This window comes from Cygnus atratus, chromosome 1, assembly GCF_013377495.2.
Source record: "Cygnus atratus isolate AKBS03 ecotype Queensland, Australia chromosome 1, CAtr_DNAZoo_HiC_assembly, whole genome shotgun sequence".
Classification (NCBI taxonomy): Eukaryota; Metazoa; Chordata; class Aves; order Anseriformes; family Anatidae; genus Cygnus; species Cygnus atratus.
The window spans coordinates 113,157,301-113,180,861 of NC_066362.1; the positions used below are offsets into that span (position 1 = coordinate 113,157,301).

Here is a 23,561-nt window from a genome sequence, read left to right on the forward strand (position 1 = left end):
GACTTATAAACAAAGTATTTTTTTATCCTTTTCTCTTTTTTACTTACTGATTTGACAGAACTCTCTGCATAAGCATTGTTTCCTGTTTGTATCCGTGTCTTTCAAAGGTTGCACTGGGAACTGATTGGGAGTTGTGGGCCTTTCAGCTACATTAAGTATGCTTATGTAGTTGGGATTAAGTAGTAGTTTTTAAACTTTTATTTGGAATGATATTCAGACTTTATTCTTTATTTCTATATTAAAAGCTGTTATGAACTTTCATCGTGATTGTAAAATAGTAGAGAGCCGTTTTCCACTGTCTTTACATCCAGGCTGTTTAAATGGCAGAATTTTCATTAAATTACAGAACTTGTAAACTTTATAACTGTAGACATAACTGCATGAAACTTTAAAATAAGCATAGGTTTGTAGAGGGAGAGAAAAAAGAAGTATCAGAATGCTAGTCTTGGCATATTTTCACCAGCATTGATGTCCTCTGAAAAATGACTGTTTTGTTGTTTTGAAGATTTAAATTTTTTTTCCCTTTTTAAGCAGATGTTAGTCTTTTAAAATATTTATTGAATAATTAATAATTAAGTATTAATGGCTCAGCTATTCTGATTCACATGTTACATTTGGTGTAATATAAATGTCACATTAGGCTGAATCATCAGCAAAACTACTTGAATTTGACCAGTGTTTCTCAAGCTACATGTTTATGAAGAAGAGTTAGATGGAGTTACAAAGTGGTAGGAAAACTTCTGAAGAATATTCAATGTATATTAAGAAAAAATAAAAGCTTCAATAAGAAATATGTTGGTGTGTATACAGTTACTTTATAGAGAATGTTTCTTCTTCTCTACATATTAGAATATCCTCTCTTGGAGGATCACATGAAGATGTGTCAAAAAGGAGCTTAAAAAAATAAACCCAGCCTGCAACAGTAGAATAAACAAAATTGCTAATCTGTATTGTTGCCCCTTTGCAGGAAGGCAGCCTTAATTTTTGTGACTGTTCAGCAGAGGCCATCACAGGAGAATGGCAGGTTCATGACAAACGAAAAGAGGTGGTGCTTAATGCAGCCTTAGAGTAAACTGTGGAGCCTTTTGCCATGGGATGCCAAAAGCTGAAATGCAAAAAGTTGTTCAGCAAATCCGCAGAAGAAAAGAATGAGCAAAATATGTTAGTAACAAAGACTCTGCTTCACATAATTCCTGGACTGGAGGCTGGAAGAACATGCCTGGCACAAACTGCTTGCCGTGTTGCTGTCTTCCAAGATGACTGCCGTTGACCACTTTCAGAGACAGGATACTGATTTGAATGGATCTTTGTTTTGATATGTGAAGGAATTCCCATGTTAGTGCCCTGATGTTTGAAAGAACTATGCTTCTTTTTAGTCCTTAGTCCAACGTGAATCTAGCACCCGTTCTTGCTTGGTTCTGAATGTGAGCAGAAAGGAACATCTCTTTCAGACCTCTCATTTGGCTTACTTTTCCCAAATTTTTGAAACTTCCTATAAAACCTCTGTCCGGAGTTCTGCTAAACAGATTTACTGACTAATGTATGTTCCTAGTCTTTATAAAGTCTTTATATGAAATCAGAAATTTCAAATCACGAAACCTTTTCGTCTTTAACCTATGTCTCCTTGTTTTTCTGTAGGTAGAATAAAACCCAATCTCATAAGAATACTGCAGAAAGAAATTATGAATTACATAGGTACAACAACAACTACCATATACAATATATATGCAGACAATAATTTTATTTGGGCACAGTCTGAGGAGTATCAAGGGATATTAAGTTAAATACAATGAAAATAAATTGTATTGTGTAGCAGCCTATTCAGTGAGCATTACTTCCATTCCACCTTTTAAAGTAAATAAGGGTATTCATGTAGCTAGATAGTATCATAATTTATTTACATAGAGTGACTAAATTAAAACTGTGGAAGTATTCTGGTGTTTCTGAACATCTGCGCACACTAATCTTCAGTTTTAATGTTCTTTCAATCAAGTGCATATGTAGGTGCAAGTTTCTGGTCTGTGTGAAGTCCTGCACGTACAGGTTCAGTTCTCACCGTTTACTTGTGGAGTTGTAGATTTTTTTTTTTCCAGATTTGCTCTTAGGCAGTCTGCTTCTCAATAGAAATTTCAAATCAGAGTTCTCACAGGGCTTAGGATTTTGACTGTGAAATTTATTGTACTTTATTTCCTGTAGGTTTTAGCTGAGCATTTTGGTGATCGTTGGTTTATTTAATAAAAAAAAAAAAGTATTTTTACTTTCACAAAAATTTCTTAGTTCTAGAATTCTCGAGTATACTCAAAGTAATATTTATCCGTTAACGAAACAGATTTATAGTGTTGCCAGTGGATTAAATCATACGCGTCTCCGTTGTTTTCCGATTAAAAAGCTTTATGAGTTTAAGAATTTCCTTCTCTTTACTTGTTGTGGGAGGATTACATTGAGCAGGGGCATTTAGTCTTTCTAGGTTGATTGCACCAGACTTTTGAAGTGGTAGAGGAGAGGATACATACCTCAGTCTCTCCCTGTCACAGGTCTTAGCCGCAGTATTTCTACAGCAGAGTGAACTAGCTTCCCTTGAAAGTACAGGCACAAAACCAATAGAGTGCATGCACATAATTCCTGTCCAAAGTCCGCATCCCGCCACAGATTGTCCAGGGCAGAGGATAGCCAAGGCAGGCACAACAAGGTCCGAACAACTAATGAAGCCTACTCTTGGCCTTTCTTTTTTGCTCCCACTCTGCCAAATGTCCAGACACATGGCCAACAAGTCATGTCAAAGATCTGCAAGCTGTTGGGAAAGATGGCACCCAGAAGTAATTTTTTATCAACTTCTGAACACTTTGCCTTAGCTGCAGCTTACTCCATTTGGAAAGAGCACGAGCAAGAAGATTCGGTGGCCTGGGTGCATTGGCCTGTCGAACAGGACTGGAGAATGCAGTTGTTTCTAAGTTTAGGGCTTAATTTTGCTTTGAGCAAAGGTAGCATTTGGCATTTCTGTACAGGGAAGTAGACTGAATAGTTATTGTAAAATAGGTTCTGAAGTAGCCATTCTTAATAATATAATTCCTCCACAATAATATAGTTCCTCTAGAGGAAGTTGCTGCTGCAGGTAATTTCCCTTTGTTTGCTGGTTCTCTCACAGCCTTCCTCATTCCAGAGCAAGCCGAGTGAAATCCATGTACCCTCAAATTCTCATGTGGTCATTTTTAAGTGTAGTGCATGAGGACAATAGGCAGAACAGTGCTTCGGTAGAGTAGTAGTTCACTTAGAGTTCAGGTTGGCATTTGCCTATTGCTTAAAAGACGATTGATCTAAACTACAAAATCCCAAGTGTTTGACATTTATTATACCTAGGCAGAACTAGGGTAGGTCTAACTTGTCTTAAATGTGGGTTTGTTTGGACAGAGTTCTCAAGATACAGGTGTTTGTATCTATTGCTAATTGCTCACTGCCTGTTTTAGGGTGTGCTAACAACACAGAGATGGCTGCATATTAAAGAAAAGCAGAGATCAATCTCAGTGTTTCAGGCTTGTTTCTAAGGGGTGCACTGAATAATTGCTGAGGTCATAATGCCTATTAGTAGAAAAAAATAATGGGAAGGTGGAGGCCTTAGTCTGAGTTGGGATTGCAGAGATTGGAAAGACACAGATTTGAAGTATGAACCAGTCATACGGTATTAAGAGCTGCCATGTTTGGTCTGTGGTGTAGACCCACAAGCTCTTGAACTTTGAGCGTGGGAATGAGACTACCCGTTGTGGTGAATGATACAGTTCACACTTTTATTCTCTGGTCGTGTTTTCCGGCATGTTCTCATTCAACTGCAAACTTACCACTGAGAAGGAATATCTCAGCACATTGCTAAATGACCCGAACAGTAGATAGCAGAGAGTAGGGAAAGGGAGGATGAGGCAGAAGGGAGAGGAAGTAAAAGGAAGGTCAAAATATTTAAGGTAAAGGCTGTGATGTTTATGGAGTAAATGTTGAAGAAAGGAGGAAGGGTGAAATAAGGTGAGTTGTGCAGAGGATGTTTGAAATGTTCATATTTCAAAATTAGATGACTCCACAGTCCAGCAACACACACACACCACATTCCCATTTCCAATTTAGTTCTAGTTCTACATTATTTCGGTTGGATAAGTGCTGTTGTGCCATGCTTTACCAGTCTTGGCTTTCTGAATATGGTAAGAAATTCTGCCTCCTCTTGAAGTGGAGTTGAACAAAGAGATGGGAACCTTGGGCAGTGGGGTTTTTATCTAACAGCTGAAGCATTCAGTGGAAGTAGTAATCACTGCCTGGACGCCAAATGCAGAAGATCTAGGTACAGAAGGGGTTATGAAGTTGCTGTTATTTTCAAGGAAACAGTTACCCAGATCGCAGGTTGGTGGTAAGTTCTCACATATGGGGAATGACTATGTTTACACTTATAAAAGAATGAAATAAAATGCTGATGTGACTTTCATTGTTTTTCCCTACTTCACTTTGCAGAAGTCAGTAGATAGTGAAGTATTTTTAAGGCTGTTGCAAAGGTTATGTTATCACATAGAGAATTCTCTGTATCTCTTGGTGTAAAGAAATAAAGATCAGCTGTTGCACTGAAAGTTGCTTTTGTCAATCATGAAGGAAGCTTGTATAACTCATGAGGTCAAAAGTGTCACAATAGTTTATTTTTGTCTTTAATTTTTAGTTGGGGGGTAAGTAGGTATGAAGAAATACCAAAGGAAATTCACTTCTTCTAACGTTCAGTGGTTTTCATCCTTCAGTAGAGGTATACCTAAATAGAATATTTCGGTTGAACTGTGAGAGTGGCAAAAGCAGTCACATACACACCTTAAAAAGTAATGTATATATTTAATGAGTTGGGTGACAAATACAAAGAAACAATCTCACTGTCGTGGTGATTTTCATATGCAGTCCCATATGACAGGGGAGCTGATATAATGTTTCCCTGATTCAATGAGAGAAATCCTATCATTTATTTTGTGCTGACGTTTGTGGCACAGAGTCACGGAATGGTTGGGGCTGGAAGGGACCTTGGAGATCACGTAGTCCAACATCCTGATCAAGCAGGGACAGACACACAAAGCAGGTTGCCCAGGACCATGTCCACATGGCTTTTGGATACCTCAAAAGTGGGAGACTCCACAACCTCTGAGCAACCTGTGCCAGTGCTCTGTCACCTATGCAGTACAGAAGTGTTTGTTTCCTGAGGTTCAGATGGAGCCTCCTGTGCTCCAGTTTGTGCCCATTGCCTCTTGTCCTGGTGCTGGGCACCGCTGAAAAGAGCCTGGCTCCATTTTTTTAATGGCCTCCCTTCAGCTGTTTACAGACATTGATGAGATCCTCCCTGAGCCCTCTCTTCTTTAGGCTAAAGGATACCCGATCTCTCAGCCTTTCCTAAAAGGGTAGACACTCCAGTGCCTTAATTGTCTTCGTCATCCTATGTTGGACTCTTTACAGTATGTCCATGTCTCTCTTTTACTGGGGAGCCCAGAAGTGGATCCAGCACTCCAAGTGTGACCTCACCAATGCTGGGTAGAGGGGAGGGATGTTAGAATGCTAGTGTGGTTTGGGTTGGAAGGGACCTTAAGGATCATCCAGTTCCAACCCCCTGCTATGGGCAGGGACACCTCCCACCAGACCAGATTGCTCAAAGCCCCATCCAGCCTGGCTTTGAGCACCTCCAGGGATGGGGCACCCACAGCTTCTCTGGGCAACCGGGGCCAGTGCATCAGCACCCTCAGAGTGAAGAATTTCTTCCTTACATCTAATTTAAACATATCCTCTTCTAGTTTAAATCTATTACACCTTGTCTGTTGCTGATAAAGAGTCCTCTGCCAGGTGTCGCATAGCCCCTCTTTAAGTCCTGGAAGGCCGCCCCAGAGCCATCTCTTCTCCAGGCTGACCAACCCCAATTCCCTCAGAACCCCAATTTCTTTAGCCCCGTCTTCACAGGAGAGGTGCTCCAGCCCTCTGATCATCCTTGTGGCCCTCCTCTGTATATGTTCTAATATTTCTGCACCCTTCTTGTGCTGGGGACCCCAGAGCTGAATGCAGCACTCCAGGTGGGGTCTCACAAAGGCAAAGTAGAAGAGGGAAATCACCTCCCTTGACCTGCCTGGCTATGCTGCTCTTGATGCATCCTAGAATACAGCTGGCTTTCTGGGCTGCAAGTGCACGCTGCTGGCTCATGTTTAGCTTCTCATTGACCAATGCACCCAGGGCCTTCTCTTCAGGACTGCTCTTGATCCGTTTTCTGCTCAGCTGTGTTCATGTTTGGGAGTGCCCCAGGCCATGTGCAGGGCCTTGCACTTGGCCTTGTTGAACTCCATGAGGTTCACACAGCCCCACCTCTTGAGCCTGCCCAGCTCCCTCTGGATGGCATCCCTTCCCTCCAGCATGTCGACCGCACCACACAGCTTGGTGTCATTGGCAAACTTGCTGAGGGTGCTCTCAATCCCAGTGTCCATGTCACCAACAAAGATGTCGAACAGCTCTGGTCCCAGCACTGACCCCAGAGGAACACCGCTTATTACTGATCTCTACCTGAACATGAAGCCATTGACCTCAACTCTTTGAGTGTGACCATCCAGCCAGTTCTTTACCCACTGAGTGGTCCGTCTGTCAAATCCGTGTCTCTCCAGTTTAGAGACAAGGCTCTAATGCGGGACAGCATCAAATGCTTTGCACAAGTCCAAGTAGATGACATCAGTTGCAGAAGGCCACTAAATTTGTCAGGCACGATTTGCCCTCAGTGAAGGCATGTTGGCTGTCACCAATCACCTCTTTATTTTCCATATGCCTTCACATATTTTCGAGGAGGATCTGGAAATAATTCCATCAGAACTCATGGATGTATCTCATCGTGTCCCATGGACTTGTGCACCTTCACGTTCCTTAGCTGGTCTTGAACCGGATCTGAGCATCACCTCTCTCAATCTGTTGGCATCGCTACTTCTTGCTGCCAGCCTGTTTCTTCAGCATGTTGGGTTCTCACTGGATGGCAGCGTGACCCTCTGACTTTTTTCTGTTACTCAGTTCATTTTCTAATCTGGAAGTGAAAAAAAAACACAACACACCTTGGAACAGCTGGGGTGGGGTGAATAATTTGATGCTAGTACCATTTTTTTCCCCCCTCTCCCCTCCTCTGGGGTAGTGAGTTGAGTTGCTTCATGGAAGTCTGTAACAAGTGTTGGAGTTAGGGACATAACCAAGTACCTGGATAAAGGTGTCAGGGCATCTGTTTTTTGGCAATAAGCTGTTAGTTTGCCTCAGCTGTTGGGACTGCCACCTCTTTATTTGATGGCAACTGTCAGAAGAGGCTGCAGGTTTGTAGAAGACACCTGGAAAAAAAGATCATTTGGTAAGGATAAAATTATACCCAGACCTAATGCGTCTGGGAATATATGTGGATTATTCTCTATTTAAGTGCAGAAGAGAAGTTATCTTCTGATTGCTTTTCTTGACCTTTTTGATGGTGCTTATTTGTCATTTTACATCTCTGGAGGTTTAGTTCTAATGTTTAGAGTCTGGAGTTGGCTGTAGCTAGTATGTAATTGTTTTCAGCATTGTATGCTACTTCTTACTGGCTTATGTTTGGTCACCCTCCATGTTTGGAAAAGGAACATGAAACACTGTGAATGTACGTAGATTTTTATTATTGTATGTGAATTTGATGTATAATCTATGGGCTTTTTTACAAGGCATAAAGTATGCATTATATGTCCTGTGTTTAGGCCAAGCACTGACTGCATAGACCTTACAGTGTCCCAGCCATAGGGAAAACTTTGGTTGAAATTTTTATGTGTTTAGACACCAAAGTTAAAAGACCACACTGCACACATTTTGGAAAACTCATTTAAAATGAAATTCTTATCAAATTACTTGAGAGATCTGCTTCAGAGATCTGCTTCCACTATGCGAAGGTGCTGCTTTAAAGAAATAAACCCCACCTTCTTCCATATGAGAGGCCTGTCCATTTCTGCAGTATCTATATTTTCAGATAGTTCTGAGTTATGAACCTCTTGAGGTTATAACTTAGTTTTTCTCTATTACCACATTTATGCTATTGGTCCCCTCTTAAGCTTTTTCTTCTGGTTGTCGTTACAGTGGTTTGCTTGTACAATGGCATAGTATTTTATTAATGCTCGCTTCGTACTCACTTGTTACTTTCCAGAGACAGTAAATTTACAAAAGACGAAAAAGTTACTCCTGTTATTAATTATATTTTTCTTATATTATGGTCTGTGGAATATGACTAATGAAATACAGTATTCTGAACAGCTTCACTTCAAAGAGCTGTTACATTTGCAACTATAGGAAATAATGCTGTCAAGGCTGAAACAAGGGATGCCTTCTGGAGTTGGACCTTCTTGTCATAACAAGTTGTGATACAGTCTCGTCAAAGGCAAACAAATTATTTTCATAATATCAAATTGGCTTTTCAACTATATGTTTTTATGCTATTCCTTGACCTAACACATAGGTGAACCCCATTCTTTAGGTAATTCTACCCATTGCCAATCTGCAATGTTTTCCCTTAATTTACTTCCTTTCTTAGAGATCTTGGCATGCTTTTTCTGTCACTTTGTTTCTTTCCCAAGTTGCTTCTTCAAGTGCTATCGTTTCATGATACAGTGGTTAGAAAACAAAATTGATGATTGACTAGAACTTGTTCCTCAGGTATTTCTACCCTGTAGTATGGATGTGTGGTGTGTATGAGCTCCGCTGGATTCTGGTACCCTCGTGGTGTCAATGGATCGGTTCACTTTCTGAATGTCTAGAGCTCCAGGACTTTGGCGATTGTGGGGTTTGTGAACCTCAGTTAATATTCATTAACCTCAGTTAATATCCATGCCAAGAAATACTCTTTCTTCTAGAGCTGGCTCCTCAACCTAAAACTAAAGAAGTCAAGATTTCTATTCTAGCCAATTCTTAATTCTCCCCTCATTTCTTCCTAATATTATCAGGTTTTTCTTGGCTCATAGTAGTATGCAGTACTAAGGTTCTCTTGGGCTTAGTTTTTTGATTGCAGGTATCACGGAACAAAGTCTAATGAGGTCTAATGAGGTCAAGTGTTTCATCAAGGACCATATCCTGAATATTGCTAACATTGCTTGTTTTTTGATGATAGCTAACACTGCTCTCACTCAGGAAGAGAAATCTGTGAACTTCTGTGTCTCCATTTCAGTGACAGTAAGAAATCGTAAAGATGGAAATTACTTGGCTACTGATCTTTCAGAGCATATAGTTAATGGTTCTTAAACTTTTCACCCAGGTGGTTCATGCTTATTGCTATTTTTTTTTAAGGGTTGAATACCGCCATCATCACAGAGACTATTAAAATGTCTCTCTCTTTGGAAAAAGAACACGCTATATAATCAACCAGTTTCTACTTGTCTGTTTCTAACAGGCTTCAGTTCATCAGGCTGTAGGCAGGCTCTTGTATTTAATAGTGTCCCCTTTTCTGAGATTCAATGTTACTCTGTGAAATTGTTTTACACTTCTAGCAAAGAGCAATAGCCTTATAAAAAAGTTTCTTGTTGGAGACAATTTTGATTGATGTATGTTGACATCATTGTTTGTGTATGACTTACCTCCAAGCAAATAGTTAGTCACAGACACTGAACATCCAAAAAAAAAAATTAAATTGAATGAGTAAGTTATTTGTCAAACTGGTTCTTAGTGAAGCTTTCTTTGTGATTCAACTGTCCAATCTCCTTGTCATAAGTCATGAAATTCGTCTTTCTGGGACACTGCTGTTGAATTAACAGAGTTGATCCATGTGACAGTTTTCAGCTTGGAAGACCAGAGATGCAACAGCCATATCATCCTCCTGAGGAGGGAAAGGGTGTACCTGCGTAAAAAGTTTAAAGCTGATGTGAAGCAAGCGTTCTTTTGGGGGCTTAAGTATATTTCTAACCCTTTCTTTTTTCTTTTTTAAACCGTGTCCAGTGTGTTATTCGTTTTGTCCTCAGATTTGTTGTGATCTTTTGAGTGAGTGTCAGAAGATACCATGGGGTCAAAATATAAACTAAAAACTCTGCGTGGGATTTTGTATGTGCGAGTTTTCTGCTTTTTAGGGACATGTGCAAGTGAAGATTTTTTAAAATGAAATTTGTTTTTATTAAGTTATCTAATTTGCTAAGTGTCACTTCTAGTATGCTATTGGGAAACTTGCCTTGGGTTTAAAAACAAAAACAACAAAAAAGGAAATAAAACTTTTCCAAGTAGATGGCTCTAAAATTTATTATAAACTAATATTTTTGACTGACTGTTAGTGGTGACAATCTGTTGCTCAAACTGTAAGTGTACATAAGACATTACTTGGAATGTTACTTTACAGAAAAATATACAAATGTTTTTAAAAGTTTGCACTCAAATATTTTACTGATATTTTCACCGTCTTTAAATGTTGGAGGACAGTTTCACTTTCAGAGCTTACTAGGATCACAAAGCAATATTTAATGGATGTTTTACAGGATAGTTAAGAGCAATTTATTGTGCATAGAATCACAGGATCACAGAATAGCTTGGGTTGGAAGGGACCTCAAAGCCCACCTGGTTCCACCCCCCTGCCATGGGCAGGGACACCTCCCACCAGACCGGGCTGCCCAAAGCCCCATCCAGCCTGGCCTTGAGCACCTCCAGGGATGAGGCATCCACAGCTCCTCTGGGCAACCTATGCCAGGGCCTCACCTCCGTCACAGTAAAGAATTTCTTCCTAATACCTGATTTAAATCCCCCCTCTTTTGATTTAAGTCTGTTACCCCTTGTCCTGTCACCTCGCTTTCTGACAGAGAGTCCCTCTCCAGCTTTCCTATAGGCCCTGTTTAGGTACTGGAAACAATGTTAAGCTTACTTAGTTCATAATGTTTTTAGGTCAAGAACTTCTTTATTTTGTTTCTGTTTGTATGATTGTCTTGATTCTTGATGTTACCAGAAGCACCACAATGCACACACAAGAGTTGTTTTCATATATCATAGTTAATTTGTGATTTTTTTTTTCTTGCTTTGGTTAAGTGTTTGAAGATTTAATGAAGCTTTGAGAAATATGTGGGTACTTGTGGGCAATGTGGGCTTATGTTCATCTTCTGGAGCAGTTTTTGTTAGCATTTTAGTAGTACTGAATTATAACACTTAAGAATACCAGTTATCTGTCAGTAGGTATTTCATGAAATAATTTTATTTCACCCATTTTTAGTAGTAGTGATTGTACTGTACTTAGTTTTTCTTACTTATAGGTGTTTGAATATTATTTCAAAGGTACTTAATAAATAAATTTTTCTGAAATGATCTTAGTTTAAAATGGTGTTTTATTTCATCCCATGCAATTCTTTTACTGCCCTACTGGGTGCTGAGTCAATGACATGCTGTCACTTTCAGTATTTTATTTTTTCTTAACTTAGAACAGGTGGTAAGTTGAGCAGTCAGTTATTTTTGTGGAAGTCAAACTGAAGCGAGTTGTTCATCTACTGTTTTCTACTGATGATATTTTCTTGCAAGGTTTTGATTGTAAAGGAAATGGGGTTTCCCCTTGATGGTTAAGGAGATTACTCATCTCACATTTTGCTTCTAAATTTAATGTTTACCAATAATTGTGCTTCCAGATTTTAGATTTTGATTCCACTCATCTTCCTTCAGTAGTGATGTTGACTTCAGTGTGCCTGGCTGCTTTTCCCATCCTGTTCTCTATTAGGTTGTCCCAGTATGGCATCCGTTTAGAGAGTTTTCCCACTCTGATGTAGTCAGCAAAAAGTAAAAGGATAGATGTTACACGTGGAACATGCCAAACTTTAATTAACAAAGAAAGACAACTAAATTGTACTTTAATTTTGTCTTCTGCTGTTGGAGAGCAATGATGATACAAGCAGACTGTGAACTGATTAAACACCATATAATATATCTAAAACAACAGCTGAGAGGTGTTGGATCTTTCCCAGTTAGAGGCAGTTTCTGTGCCTGTGGTATTTGGCATTTTTAAGTGTGTTATGGAATATAATACCTTGGCTGTGCAGTTTGTCATTCTCCTGCAACTTGACACCAAGCGTTTGGCTTGTCTCTTGCTTTGTGGTTAGTTCTTGCAGTCTGATTTCACCTTCCCAAAAAAGAATTAATTGAAGTTACAGTGCTTGCTACCTGTAGTCCAATGAAACTCAACTGTAGGAGTCAAAAAGTTGAGAGGAAGCACAGTGTACATTGGAAGAAGAGCGGAAGTTAAGAATGTAGGCTAGTGATCTAAGTAGTTTGTAGGAAACCATAGCCATTGAGGCCAGAAAATAAAAGCTGGGCACTAGCTTTTCTTTTCTTTTGGTACAATCAGTCCAGAAAGTTGTTGTAAACACCCTTTGAAGACAGAATCTGAGTGATTTTCTGCTTTTCTTGGAAATCCACATGCGAGATTTGTATCTTTGAAAATAACTGCTGCCAAAGTCCAGTTATGACACCTAAGTGAAGATGTTAGAGATGGGCTGTTAGGGATAAAAATGAATAAATGATTAATGAATGATGTGTCACAATTGAAATGGAAGGAGGTACTTCAACTAAACAATCTTCATATGAGGATAATTTCTGGGTTGATTGTGTATGACAACTCTCGTGTATATTAAAAAATGGTGAAAGTGTTTGTATGCTCTGTGAGCTAGGAGATAGAGACTAACTCAGGTAAATATTTTAAAGCCATTGAATTTGCATTAAAAACTCACATTGTCTTTTTACAGGAGGAGAGACTTCAGCATGCAAACCTTCATCTGTTCGGCTTGCACCATCGTTTTCATTCCATGCTGCTGGCCTTCAGATGGCTGGACAGATGTCCCATTCGCATCAGCAGTACAGTGATCGTCGGCAGCAGAACATAAACGACCAACAGGTTTCTGCCTCATCATACACTGACCGAATTCAGCAACCTCTAACAAACCAGGTAGGTGATAGCCAAAAAATAAGTCATCTTAGATGTAGTCATTCTTTCTTTGTAAATTACAGGATCAAGGCAGATTCTTTTTTTTTTTTTTTAACTGACCAACTCCTGACTCTTCAAGGATGGGTGGATGAACCGGAAGCTGGTTTTAGATATCTAGTGCATATTTGTTGTAGTTATTCTAGTTCTAATGTTTTTGAGATAAGAGGCAGGGAAGATCATCCAAGTCAAATGGAAAGAGTCTAATAGCAACTTTGTTCAGTGCTGTTTGATGTTAGAATGTGATTGTTTTATTACTTGATTTAATGCCAAGTGTTTTGATGCAGTCAACAGTTAGTATGTTTGAAGTAGAGCGTTTTGCACAAAACACACTTTATACTAGGAAAGATAAACTTTTTATAAAACAAAAAGCAAAATACACAGCTATGATAGCACTGGGATTTTACTACTACTACTTTACTGCTTACTATCACAAAGAGATAAAGTGAGCACAGTTAGGGAAAGTGATTACAGGTGCTTTTGAGCTGTCAAGATCAGTGTTTTTTCCTTACTGCTTTTTTGGGTTGCTAGAACTGCTGAAGTAGCTTCTTAACTAATAGCAGTAGCCACAAAAGCTAGCATCTCCCTGTGTAAAAGGTAAGTCTTGCTTTCTTTAAACGGGCACAGCCCAGTGGTGTAGACTTCAGCACAGATGCGTTTCAAAACTTAAAATCCAGAAGTCTTGTAAGTCGTAGCTTCAGAATTTGGTGCAGGGTAATGAGACATTCCATTTAAAAAGGATGGAGACTGAAGTCTTTTGCTGCTGCCAGATTTATGTCTGTTCCTCTGTCCAAGGTGGCTTCGGTAGAAAAATCTGCAGTACTACCAAGCGGTACCCTGTTGGTATTGCTCTGTAGGATGGAGCTTGTGCAGAAAAAGATTAGAGGGAGTGAAATATTCAAACTAAGTGCCAGGATATTTGATACTAAGATTTGGAGAGCCGTAATGGCTAGGGCTCTGTGAAGAATGGCAAAGTGAATGGAGCTGGCAAGGGAAGTTTTTATACTTTCATGTGAGCCATTCAGTAGGAGGAATAAATTTGGTCATATATAACAGTATTTAGCTTGAGAAATTTGCAAAGAGAGACTTTCTTTAGGCTAAAGGTCCCCCAAAACCTTCACAGTGAAGTTAGTGAATCAGTCTGCCAAATAAGAAAATTTTCTGTGTTCCTTAAAGCTTTCCAGGGTACTCACCTAAGTGTTATAATCTGGCATCACATCTGTGAGCTTTAGTGTACAATAGTGTTTAGTTATTTTCGAACCAAAAAGCAAAATCATTGAACTTTAGGATGTATCACCATCCCTTGTCATTTTTGATTGCAACGGCTTTAAAATGGTAGTTGAATAATGGAAAGCTGAAGAATAGCTTTCAGAGAGTAGCCAAGAATTGTTGTTGACCAAAAAATGCAGCCTACCAAGAGGAGGATGTAAATACTAGGGAAAAGGTGGTGGTTGGTTCTGGGAAAAAATGATCAGTTGGCCACCTTCTGGGAAGGACAATCAAGCTGTCTTTGCAACATAAATAGTATGTTAGAATCAATATTTTTATTTTTCCAGTTCCATCCTGTTTTTTTTTCTGTACTGTAGCTTCTGTCTTACTATTTTACTATAACTGCGTTGAAGTCCTCATAGTCCTCTGCCTAAGCAGCTGTGAATGGAGCTCCTTTAATCCTTTGCAAGTAGCTTTTAGTTCCATGGACTTTGATTATGGGCAACTTCTTGATGTCTTTTGCCTTCTTGTTTTTCACAACTCTTTCTTTTTTCTTCTTCTTTTTTTTTTTTTTTAAATTTTTGTGAGTCTCCTACCAATATGTCACATAGAGCGTTATGGAGGTTCTCTGTGGGCTTGTTGGGGGGAGTCTTAATGTCTCTTTGCCTTTGCATGTGTTTTTGGTTAATCTCATCTGCAAAACCAAATTCAGCTAAAATCTTTATTCTAGTGACTCAGATAATCTGCTCTACACCTTGTCTCTGTGCAAGCAAAATTCTCATTCTTTCTCTTTCATAGCTCTTTTGTTAGATGTCTAGCTGTCAGTTCTAGTTCATCTTGGTTAAAACCTAACTCTTATTCTTGTATCTTCTTATAAAAGCTGGGAACCTCCATTGTGGAAGGCTTTGTGCTTACATTTCTCCACTGCTGTGGACAACGCTATCATCTTGTCTTTAAGTCAGGATGAAATCTCCATACCATCTAGGTTTTCATGGCTAAACAATACATACATCTTACACATTCTTTCTTGATGGCTCTTCTACAGAAAACCTTTTTATTCATGGTATTGCCTTGAATGGTCTGCAACTTGTTTCTCTCTGTCCTGCATATGTCAATTCTGAACAACTCTTGCAGAGATCATTTTTTGAACCATCTCGGTGTAGTTGTTTTGTTCCTCTGCTGGAATCCCACCATCAGCCATTAGTTCTTTCTGTTGTCAACTGCTCGTCTGTTACTAAAGCCTGGAACACCAGACTAGCCTTTTAGTGATGGCAAACTCTACTCAGTCTCATAGTCCTAGAATATCCCGAGTTGGAAGGGATAAGGATCAAGTCCAGCTCCTGGCCTCACACAGGTCTACCCAAAAATTCAGACCATAAGGTGGTATACGTCAGTTTTCAAGTATGTGTGGTTAAAGGAGATCATGTTTTTAATTTGGGCAGCAAATGTGATTTAAAGAATTTGACTTACACATGCACAAATACAAGAACAAAAATGACCCTGTGTTAAATAAGGAGTGGGCTGAATTTCTGTTGTAGAGGGCTTAATAGGTTTGTCTAATTGCTGTAAAAAACAGCAGAAAGGAAAAGGTAACTTTCAGCAGATCCAGGAAGGATAATTCTTACAGGGTAGATCCTTTTAATGTGATGTTTTGCACCCCGTTAGACAAGAAGTTAGGTCTCAGCTTCAGTTTCCAAATTTCCTGACTCAGCAGTGGCCACCCGCAGCCTAGGTGACTGACTCCGCTTTGGTGCCACCAGGTGCAGCATCCTAAATGTAGCCCGTTTGGGTGTAAATGCCCGCTGGATAGACATCAAGTTGCCAGCCCTTTTGCTGGCCACACCGGGAAGGGAAGCGGGGGTCTCCGGCTGCCCGGCAAAATCCTTTTCCGAGCTCCGGCCACCATCTGCTGGCCAGAGCGGAGCACTGCACTGCAAGCTTGGGACCGCCGCAGGGGCTGGTGCAGGTGTCTTCTGAGAGGGAAGCCTTCCCTCCCCTCTCCTCAATACTCCATGGTTAGAATAAACTCGATTCTCACCGAGTAAAAAAACTGTTAAATAATTTGCGGAGCAGCCCAGCGTATCTTTGAGAATCCTGAAGTGAAGGAGTTGAGAATGCAAGTGTCAAAAAAGCTGATTGCTACATTTGCCAAACTTTGTAAGTAGGGTATTTCCTTCCAGTCCAGACAAACCTGACTTGCTTGAAAGTACAACCCAGGAAGAAGTCTCGTTTTTTGGGATCCTGAAAATTTATAGAATGAATAGATATTAAAATAGATAATAAATATTTAATAGCATATAGTATTTTCTCTCAGAAAATAAGTTTCTTCAGGCTGCTGCCAGGTAATAAGGATAATGTTTGTCAGTTGCTTAAAGTAGCTGTTAACTTCTGGCATTTAGAACAGCAGCACTTGCTGTAAGCAATGTCATTTTGATAAATAGCAAAGATTATAAATCATAGAATGGTTTGGGTTGGAAGGGACCTTAAAGACCACCTAATTCCAATTCTCTGCCATGGGCAGGGACACCTCCCACCAGACCAGGTTGCCCAAAGCCCCATACAGCCTGGCCTTGAACCCTTCCAGGGATGGGGCGTCCACAGCTCACAGTAAAGAGTTTCTTCCTTAAATCTACTTTAAACCTGCCCTTTTCTAGTTTAAATCCATTATGCCTTGTCTGTGGCTGTACTCCCTGATGATAAAGACTCCTTCTCCAGGTTTCTTATAGGCCCTCTTTCAGTCCTGGAAGGCTGCTCTAAGGTCTCCCTGAAGTCTTCTCTTCTCCAGGCTGACCAAACCCAACCCTCTCAGCCTGTCTTGATAGGAGAGGTGCTTCAGCCCTCCGAGCCCCCTTGTGGCTGTCCTCCGGACTCACTCAAATACTTCCATGTCCTTCTTGTGCTGGGGACCCCAGAGCTGAATGCAGTGCTCCAGGTGGGGTCTCATGAGAGCAGAGCAGAAGGAGAGAATCACCTCCCTCACCCTGCTGGCCACACTGCTTTTGATGCAGCCCAGGTTGTGCTTGCAGCCCCGAAGAAAGCCACATTGCCCGGCTCACATTGAGCTTCCCGTCAACCAGCATCCACAGGGCCTTCTCCTCAGGACTGCTCTTGATCTGTTCTCTGCTCAGCTGTTTTCATGTTTGGGAGTGCCCTGGCCCAGCTGCAGGACCTTGCACTTGGCCTTGTTGAACCTCATGAGGTTCACACAGACCCACCTCTCAGGCCTGCCCTGGTCCCTCTGGATGGCATCCCTTCCCTCCAGTGTGCTGACCGCACTTCTCAGCTTGGTGTCATCAGCAAACTTGCTGAGGGTGCACTCGATCCCACTGTCCATGACACTAACATAGGTGTTAAAAGGCAGTGGTCCCAGTATTGGCCCCCGAGGAATACCACTCGTCACTTGTCTCCACCTGGACACAGAGCCGTTGACCACAACTCTTTGAGTGCATCCATCCAGCCAGTTCCTTACCCACTGAGTGGTCTGTCTGTCAAATCCGTGTCTCTCCAATTTAGAGACAAGGATCAGTGGGGCAGTGTCAAATGCTGTGCACAAGTCCAAGTAGATGACATCAGTTGCTCTTCCCCTATCCACCAATGCTGTAACCCTGTTGTAGAAGGCCACCAGATTTGTAAGGCACTATCTGCCCTTAATGAAGCCTTATTGGCTGTCTCCAATTGCCTCCTTATTTTCCATGTGTCTTAGCATATTTTCCAGGAGGATCTGCTCCACGATCTTGACAGGCACAGTGGCGAGATTGACTGTCCTGTATTTCCCTTGGTCATCTTTTTTTTTCTGTTTTTAAAAATGAGGGTTATCTTCCCCCTTTTCCAGTCAGCAGAAACTTCAGCGGACAGCCACGACTTTTCAAATATCATGGACAGCGGCTTAGCAACTTCTTCTGCCAGTTCCCTCAGGACCTGTGGATGTAACTCATCAGGTCCCTTGGACAATGATCTCCCTTATGTTTTCCGCTCCTCTCCGCTCCTCTCCGCTCCTCTCCTCTCCGCTCCGCTCCCCTCCCCTCTCCTCCCCTCCCCTCCCCTCCCCTCCCCTCCCTTCTCTTTTCTGTTTTTCATTTTATTGCCGAGTCATTTTTTTTTTCTTGTTCAAGTTCTTGCAATGATTTTCATTCATAACCAGATAACAAGGAAGCTAGTCCTTGAATTTTAATTCATTGTTTCTATTCCCACTCTGTCCTGCTTGTATTTCGATTTGTAATGGCTTGTGGACCATATTCTGGTATTTTATGAATCAATTACAGTTGCAGATTAGAGGTTAGGAAACAGTAATGACAATTTATCTTAAAGTTATATAAATAATGTTTAGTTTTATGTTACCCTTAAAATATTATTTACATTGTCTTTTCTTACACCTATTGCTTAATGGTTATGGTGGCTGAAGCTTACTCATCTCATCATTGGCAAGGAACAAATAACAGGAAGATATACTTCAAAGCCAACCAGATTGCTTTGTTTTTCCATTTATTTACAAGGTTTATATTACAGTTAAATACTTCCAGCTCTCTTCTTCCCCCCCACCCTGTGGTCAAGCTTAAGGCTCTTGTTTCCCAAAAACTGCTGGATGGTAAGGGTTTTCTCTGTCTGCATGCTGGGCCTGCTGGCAGGATGGGGTCCTGCCCTTGGCTGTGTGGTCTTACCTCTCTGATAAGTGCCAGAGCCCACTTCAGGAAAGCAGTAAGAGGATGTGGCCTGGAGTGAATAGAAAAGATGAGATCTCTGGGACCTTTCCTCCTTTAGCAGAAACAAGCAGTAATATTTCTTTGTCCTGTCTGAACTGGTTGCATCTTGAGAGTTCAACGTAGCCTGATGTTAATAACAGATAAGAGCTTAAAAGTTTTTACAACTTCAAACAAGTGTTTATTTTGTGCTGTGATAATGTTTATCTTCATGGATACTCAGATTGCCCCAAACTTTTTTTGGTTAAGTACAAAAGAGTAGAAAATTGATTTACCTGATAAGGAAGCTGAGTTGAGATTCCTGGGCAGAATTTGGTAACAAATTCCAGCAGTTTAGCTTTCACAAATCACCTGGGATTCAAAGGTCAGTCTGACAGCTAAACATTTTTGTTTGTATAAGTATCTAAGATCACTTACCACCTGCAAAATTCTTGATTTTGCTGACCAGATTGTTGGACAGGGATTTTATTGATTACAGCTAGATCATTGGAAAGTTAATGTGTTCAAGCAGGCAGCAGCAAATTCTTAGTTACTTCAGCCACCTAATCGTTGACGTAATTATTAGTGATGGCCAGACTTCACCAGACTGTAATGAACGTGAGCATGCATTTAATTTCAGTAAAAGTATTTCCCTTACTTTTCCTCTATCTCAGATTTTTGTTTAGAAGTAATTCTATGTTCTGGCAACAAGAATTTCATTTTTGTTTGTTTGTTTACCCCCCATTTCTCTAATTCTCTCCACCATCCTCTATTCTAAAAGAATACTTTTGAAAATGGTTGGGCTGAATCAGGCAGTGTAAAATCTTGGAAGATGACCCTTTTTTACTTGCCATTTTTATGTAATTATTTAACGTATAGCTTGTCTGCTGCTATTACTTTCACTCATTAACCTTATTTATTTAGGGAAGGAAGCCAGAAAAGGAGGGAAATACAGAACAAGTCAGTGATGGAAATTCTGTCCCTACCTGCACATAGTTCTGACTCTGAGTATAGTCACTTCGAAGAGTCCTGGATATCTCTGGTTCTCTGTCTGGCACATGCTTTTTTTTTTTTTGCTTTAAGTCATTTTGCTAAAAATCTGGTTTGCTGTATATTATGTGTTACGGAGAAATGTTACAGTGGCTTGTGGTTATATCAATTAAACATCTGTTTTGTTGACCCTCTGGAGATACCATCTATTATGTGGCTGTCTGCCATGACAAGGGATTAGCGTTGACTTCCTATCTTATATTGTTGTGATGCAAGAAGGGTTTTAAAAAGCAAGTGGCATAGGAGATGAGACTGGTCTGTTCAGTTCTTTAATATGTAGGTCATAACTTTTAACAAGAATTCCAACTGTAATCTTTATAGAATAAAGTCTCATTACTTCTTCTTTTTGTGAAATGAAACTTGTACAGTATACAGCCAGAATCCCTCCCTCCCTCCCTATGAACTTAGAAGTAGTTTTTTGTTTGTTTGTTTAATATCTGAATTAGAGCACATATATATCTGCTTATAATTCCCCTTAATCAAAATGAAATGCGTTTTGCAAGAAACAGTGCCATCTGTTTTTAGATAACAAAGTATATGCCCAAAGAGAGAGAGAAATTATACATAGAGAGTGCAAGTTATCTGTTCCTTCATTCAGGAAACCTCAAAGACTATTATAGGTAAAATAACACACTTGAATTAAAAGTCAGAGTTTATTTTGAAGCAAGATTTATCTCAAAAGTGGTGTGAATACATGTAAATGGGGTTCTTAGATGCCTTTTTGTGCGTTTATGTGATTCTTCCTTATTTAGACTAGTTACAAGTTGCTTCTCAACAGTTACGAAAAATCAAATTTCAGTTCCTTACTTGTAGTTTAGTTTTCATCATGCTGCCATTCCAGGTAGCTGTAGTAATGCTATGAAGGCATCAGTGTGGACCAGTCAGAATGCAGTGGATATTTACTGACATATGTAACTGTAATGAAAGTAGTTTCTTGTCTCTTAGTCTTGAAATATCTTTTGATTTTGTTCGATCTTCAGGAAGATCTGAGGTTGCAGTGTTGCTGTCTGGCCACCAGATAGAGACTGGAGCTTGCAAAATAGGATTTAATTTTTTTTCTGTCATTGAATGTTCTTTAAAACCAAGAGGGAAATTGTTATTACCCCAATGATGAAGAATTTATGAGTGTTACTGTGTAAAATGGATAATGAGCGCTTTGTTCCATAATCCTACATCACCAGGAAAGAACGGAGCAAGAATCTGAAGAAGAATCTTGGAGGAAGAAGAAGGGAATGTTAAAAATTTTACAGTATAACAAGGGCAGGAAGAAAAGGCCAACTCCCTCTCCTCTCTCACCCAGACTTTCTCAAGAACCCAGAATAGCAAATTAATATCTGTTAAAAAGTTCATACAGGTCAAGTGAGTCCTCAGAAATATATGATTGTCTAAATGCACAATTAAAAGAACCGTTTTCAGACAGGATCCTGGCTATGAACAGCATCAGAGGTAGCCTGCAGAATTTTAATGATTTGTGATTAGGGAACAGCATTAAATTATTATTTTTTCCCCCTAACATTGAGATTAGATTTTTTTTCCCCTAAGTAAGGAAATCTGACTTCTAAATTAGAAAATAAACACGAACATTTCTTGTACAAATTCCCTTTCTAAGTTAGAGCAGTCTTATGTCTGAATTGTTGATCTGAACTATTGAGTTCTTCTGTCCTCAGGCTGTTTCCTCAAAACATTAACCTGCAGTACTGGGGACTTTGGTGGTCATATCAGCCTAGGTGGGAGGGTTGTCTCTGCAAGTGTTTGTGCACCAGTTTCTTTTACCAGCAAAATCTACCAATGTTACTATGTTCCAATAATTTCTTTAAATCAAATTCAGAAATTTAAGGGAAATTTTTGCATTTCACAAGCCTGTGACAGTGATGGTTGTGATTAGGACTAGATGCTCTTGAGGTGTTTAGGGATGCAGTGTAAGAGAACCAAAAATGATTGCATTTAGGTGTGATTCGTTTCATGATTAACATCTGTTTGACAGATGAGAAGAAGGAACAAAAATATTTTGGAAATGTCAAATAGTTTGTTTAGAAAATTTTAAAACAGACCTTCCTGATGTATACAGAACGGTCACGGGCTTGTAGTCAAAATGAATTAAGGGCTTAATTTGTTAAAGCTGCTGAAAGGAAATTGATGGTAGGGGGCATATCCAAAAGTGAATGGATTAGAGCAAACATCTAGGACGTACGTGGCTTGGGTTAAAAGTCCCTGAGGAAAGTTTAACTGGATTACATTGTCTCTGAGAAAGTCTCTAATCAGAAAGCCTGGAAGTCAGCAGTCTTGCATGGATGCAGAAATGTTACGTAGACATATTTTGAGTGGTGTGCGTCAGGACTGTGATTTGCAGTTCAGGCTCTGCTGAGCCTGTAGCTGTTGGGAGCCCCAGCCTCGCACAGATGCAATCAGGTTGCTGGCAGCTTCTTGGCTTTTTTGCGCTATTTAGCTCTCAAGCTCATTCATGATCTCTCTCAATCTCTTGTGCACTCTGTCTCTTTTGTTTTTCTTGGGTTATTTCTGTGTCTGCTTGTCCGCAGGAAGAGAATGTGAGCTTAGCTTTCTAGTGTGGGGTTGTCTGGGTACCTGGGTTCAGATACCCAGACTCTTTCTTACATCTGTTTGTGAAAACCTTTTTGGGTCACTTCAACATATTTTATTTTTATTTTTGGTTCTTGAGCAAAAGGAAAAAAAAAAGCTTTTTGCACAGCCACAGTCAGAAGTTTTAAGCAGTCCTGTAAAAGACAGAGGAGCAGTTGTACTTTTCCAGGTCCTTTATTAGTTCAGCAATACTTATATATAAATCAGTTTCATTATTTTTGTTGACAGCTTATGCTCTTTCTGCAGCTCTGCAGGAGGCTGAGTATCAGTTCAGCTGTAATGGGAGGCAGCAGATGAGATTAAGCACTTGGAAGTTTATTTATTTATTTATTGTTGAATAAATGTATTAAAAAGTAACTGCACTAAATGTTATTTTCTTTGGTTCCTGTATTTGTTTTTCTTTTCCTTGTCAGCTCAAATAAAAAGATGTTACCATGAAAAACCTCATTTCTGTGTAGAGTATCTCAATTTGGTGAAGTGATTAAATATAATTAAAGTTGATGCTTATTTCTAATATATCTAATATTGTCATATTACAGAGGCGGATGCCCCAAACTTTCCGTGATCCAGCTACTGCTCCTTTGAGGAAACTCTCCGTAGATTTGATTAAAACATACAAGCATATTAATGAGGTAATGGCTCCAGCTATCTTTGTTTTGTGTATTGATATGAATTTATTGTTTGAAATATGTTATTAAGTATATTTTCTGTGAATCGTACTGCATCTTCTGCTGGCATTATTTTGGATTCTTTCTTGCAGAGTGAACTCATTTGATCGTAAATTAAAGAAATCGTACATTACTTTATTAGAGCTAAAATGACTGCAAAGTACAGAAGTATTTTTATACCTGTTGTATACCAGTTTGTTTCTGTTACATGGAGGACAGTAAAAGAGAGAGAGAATCTAGCCCATCCCCCCCCACACCCCTTCGCTGCCCCCTACCCCCCTACCCCACCCCATCTTAAGTAATATCATTTTCGAAGTTCTTTGGTTATTTGAAGGATCCATAATCACAGGATCAGAATCACAGAATCGTCTAGGTTGGAAGAGACCTCCAAGATCACCTAGTCCA

At 39.9% G+C, this 23,561-nt stretch overlaps 1 protein-coding gene across 4 annotated transcripts in view; it reads left to right on the forward strand.

The window, feature by feature from the left end:
• The window catches only part of DYRK1A (dual specificity tyrosine phosphorylation regulated kinase 1A), a 91,339-nt gene that overhangs the window by 51,942 nt on the left and 15,836 nt on the right, over window positions 1-23,561 (forward strand). For all 4 annotated transcript variants that reach the window (XM_050714420.1, XM_050714419.1, XM_035545918.1 and 1 more), the window contains exons 3-4: window positions 12,720-12,919; window positions 23,028-23,120. In XM_050714420.1, coding sequence (XP_050570377.1) covers window positions 12,720-12,919; window positions 23,028-23,120 — 293 coding nt within the window. The remainder of the gene's footprint in view (window positions 1-12,719; window positions 12,920-23,027; window positions 23,121-23,561) is intronic.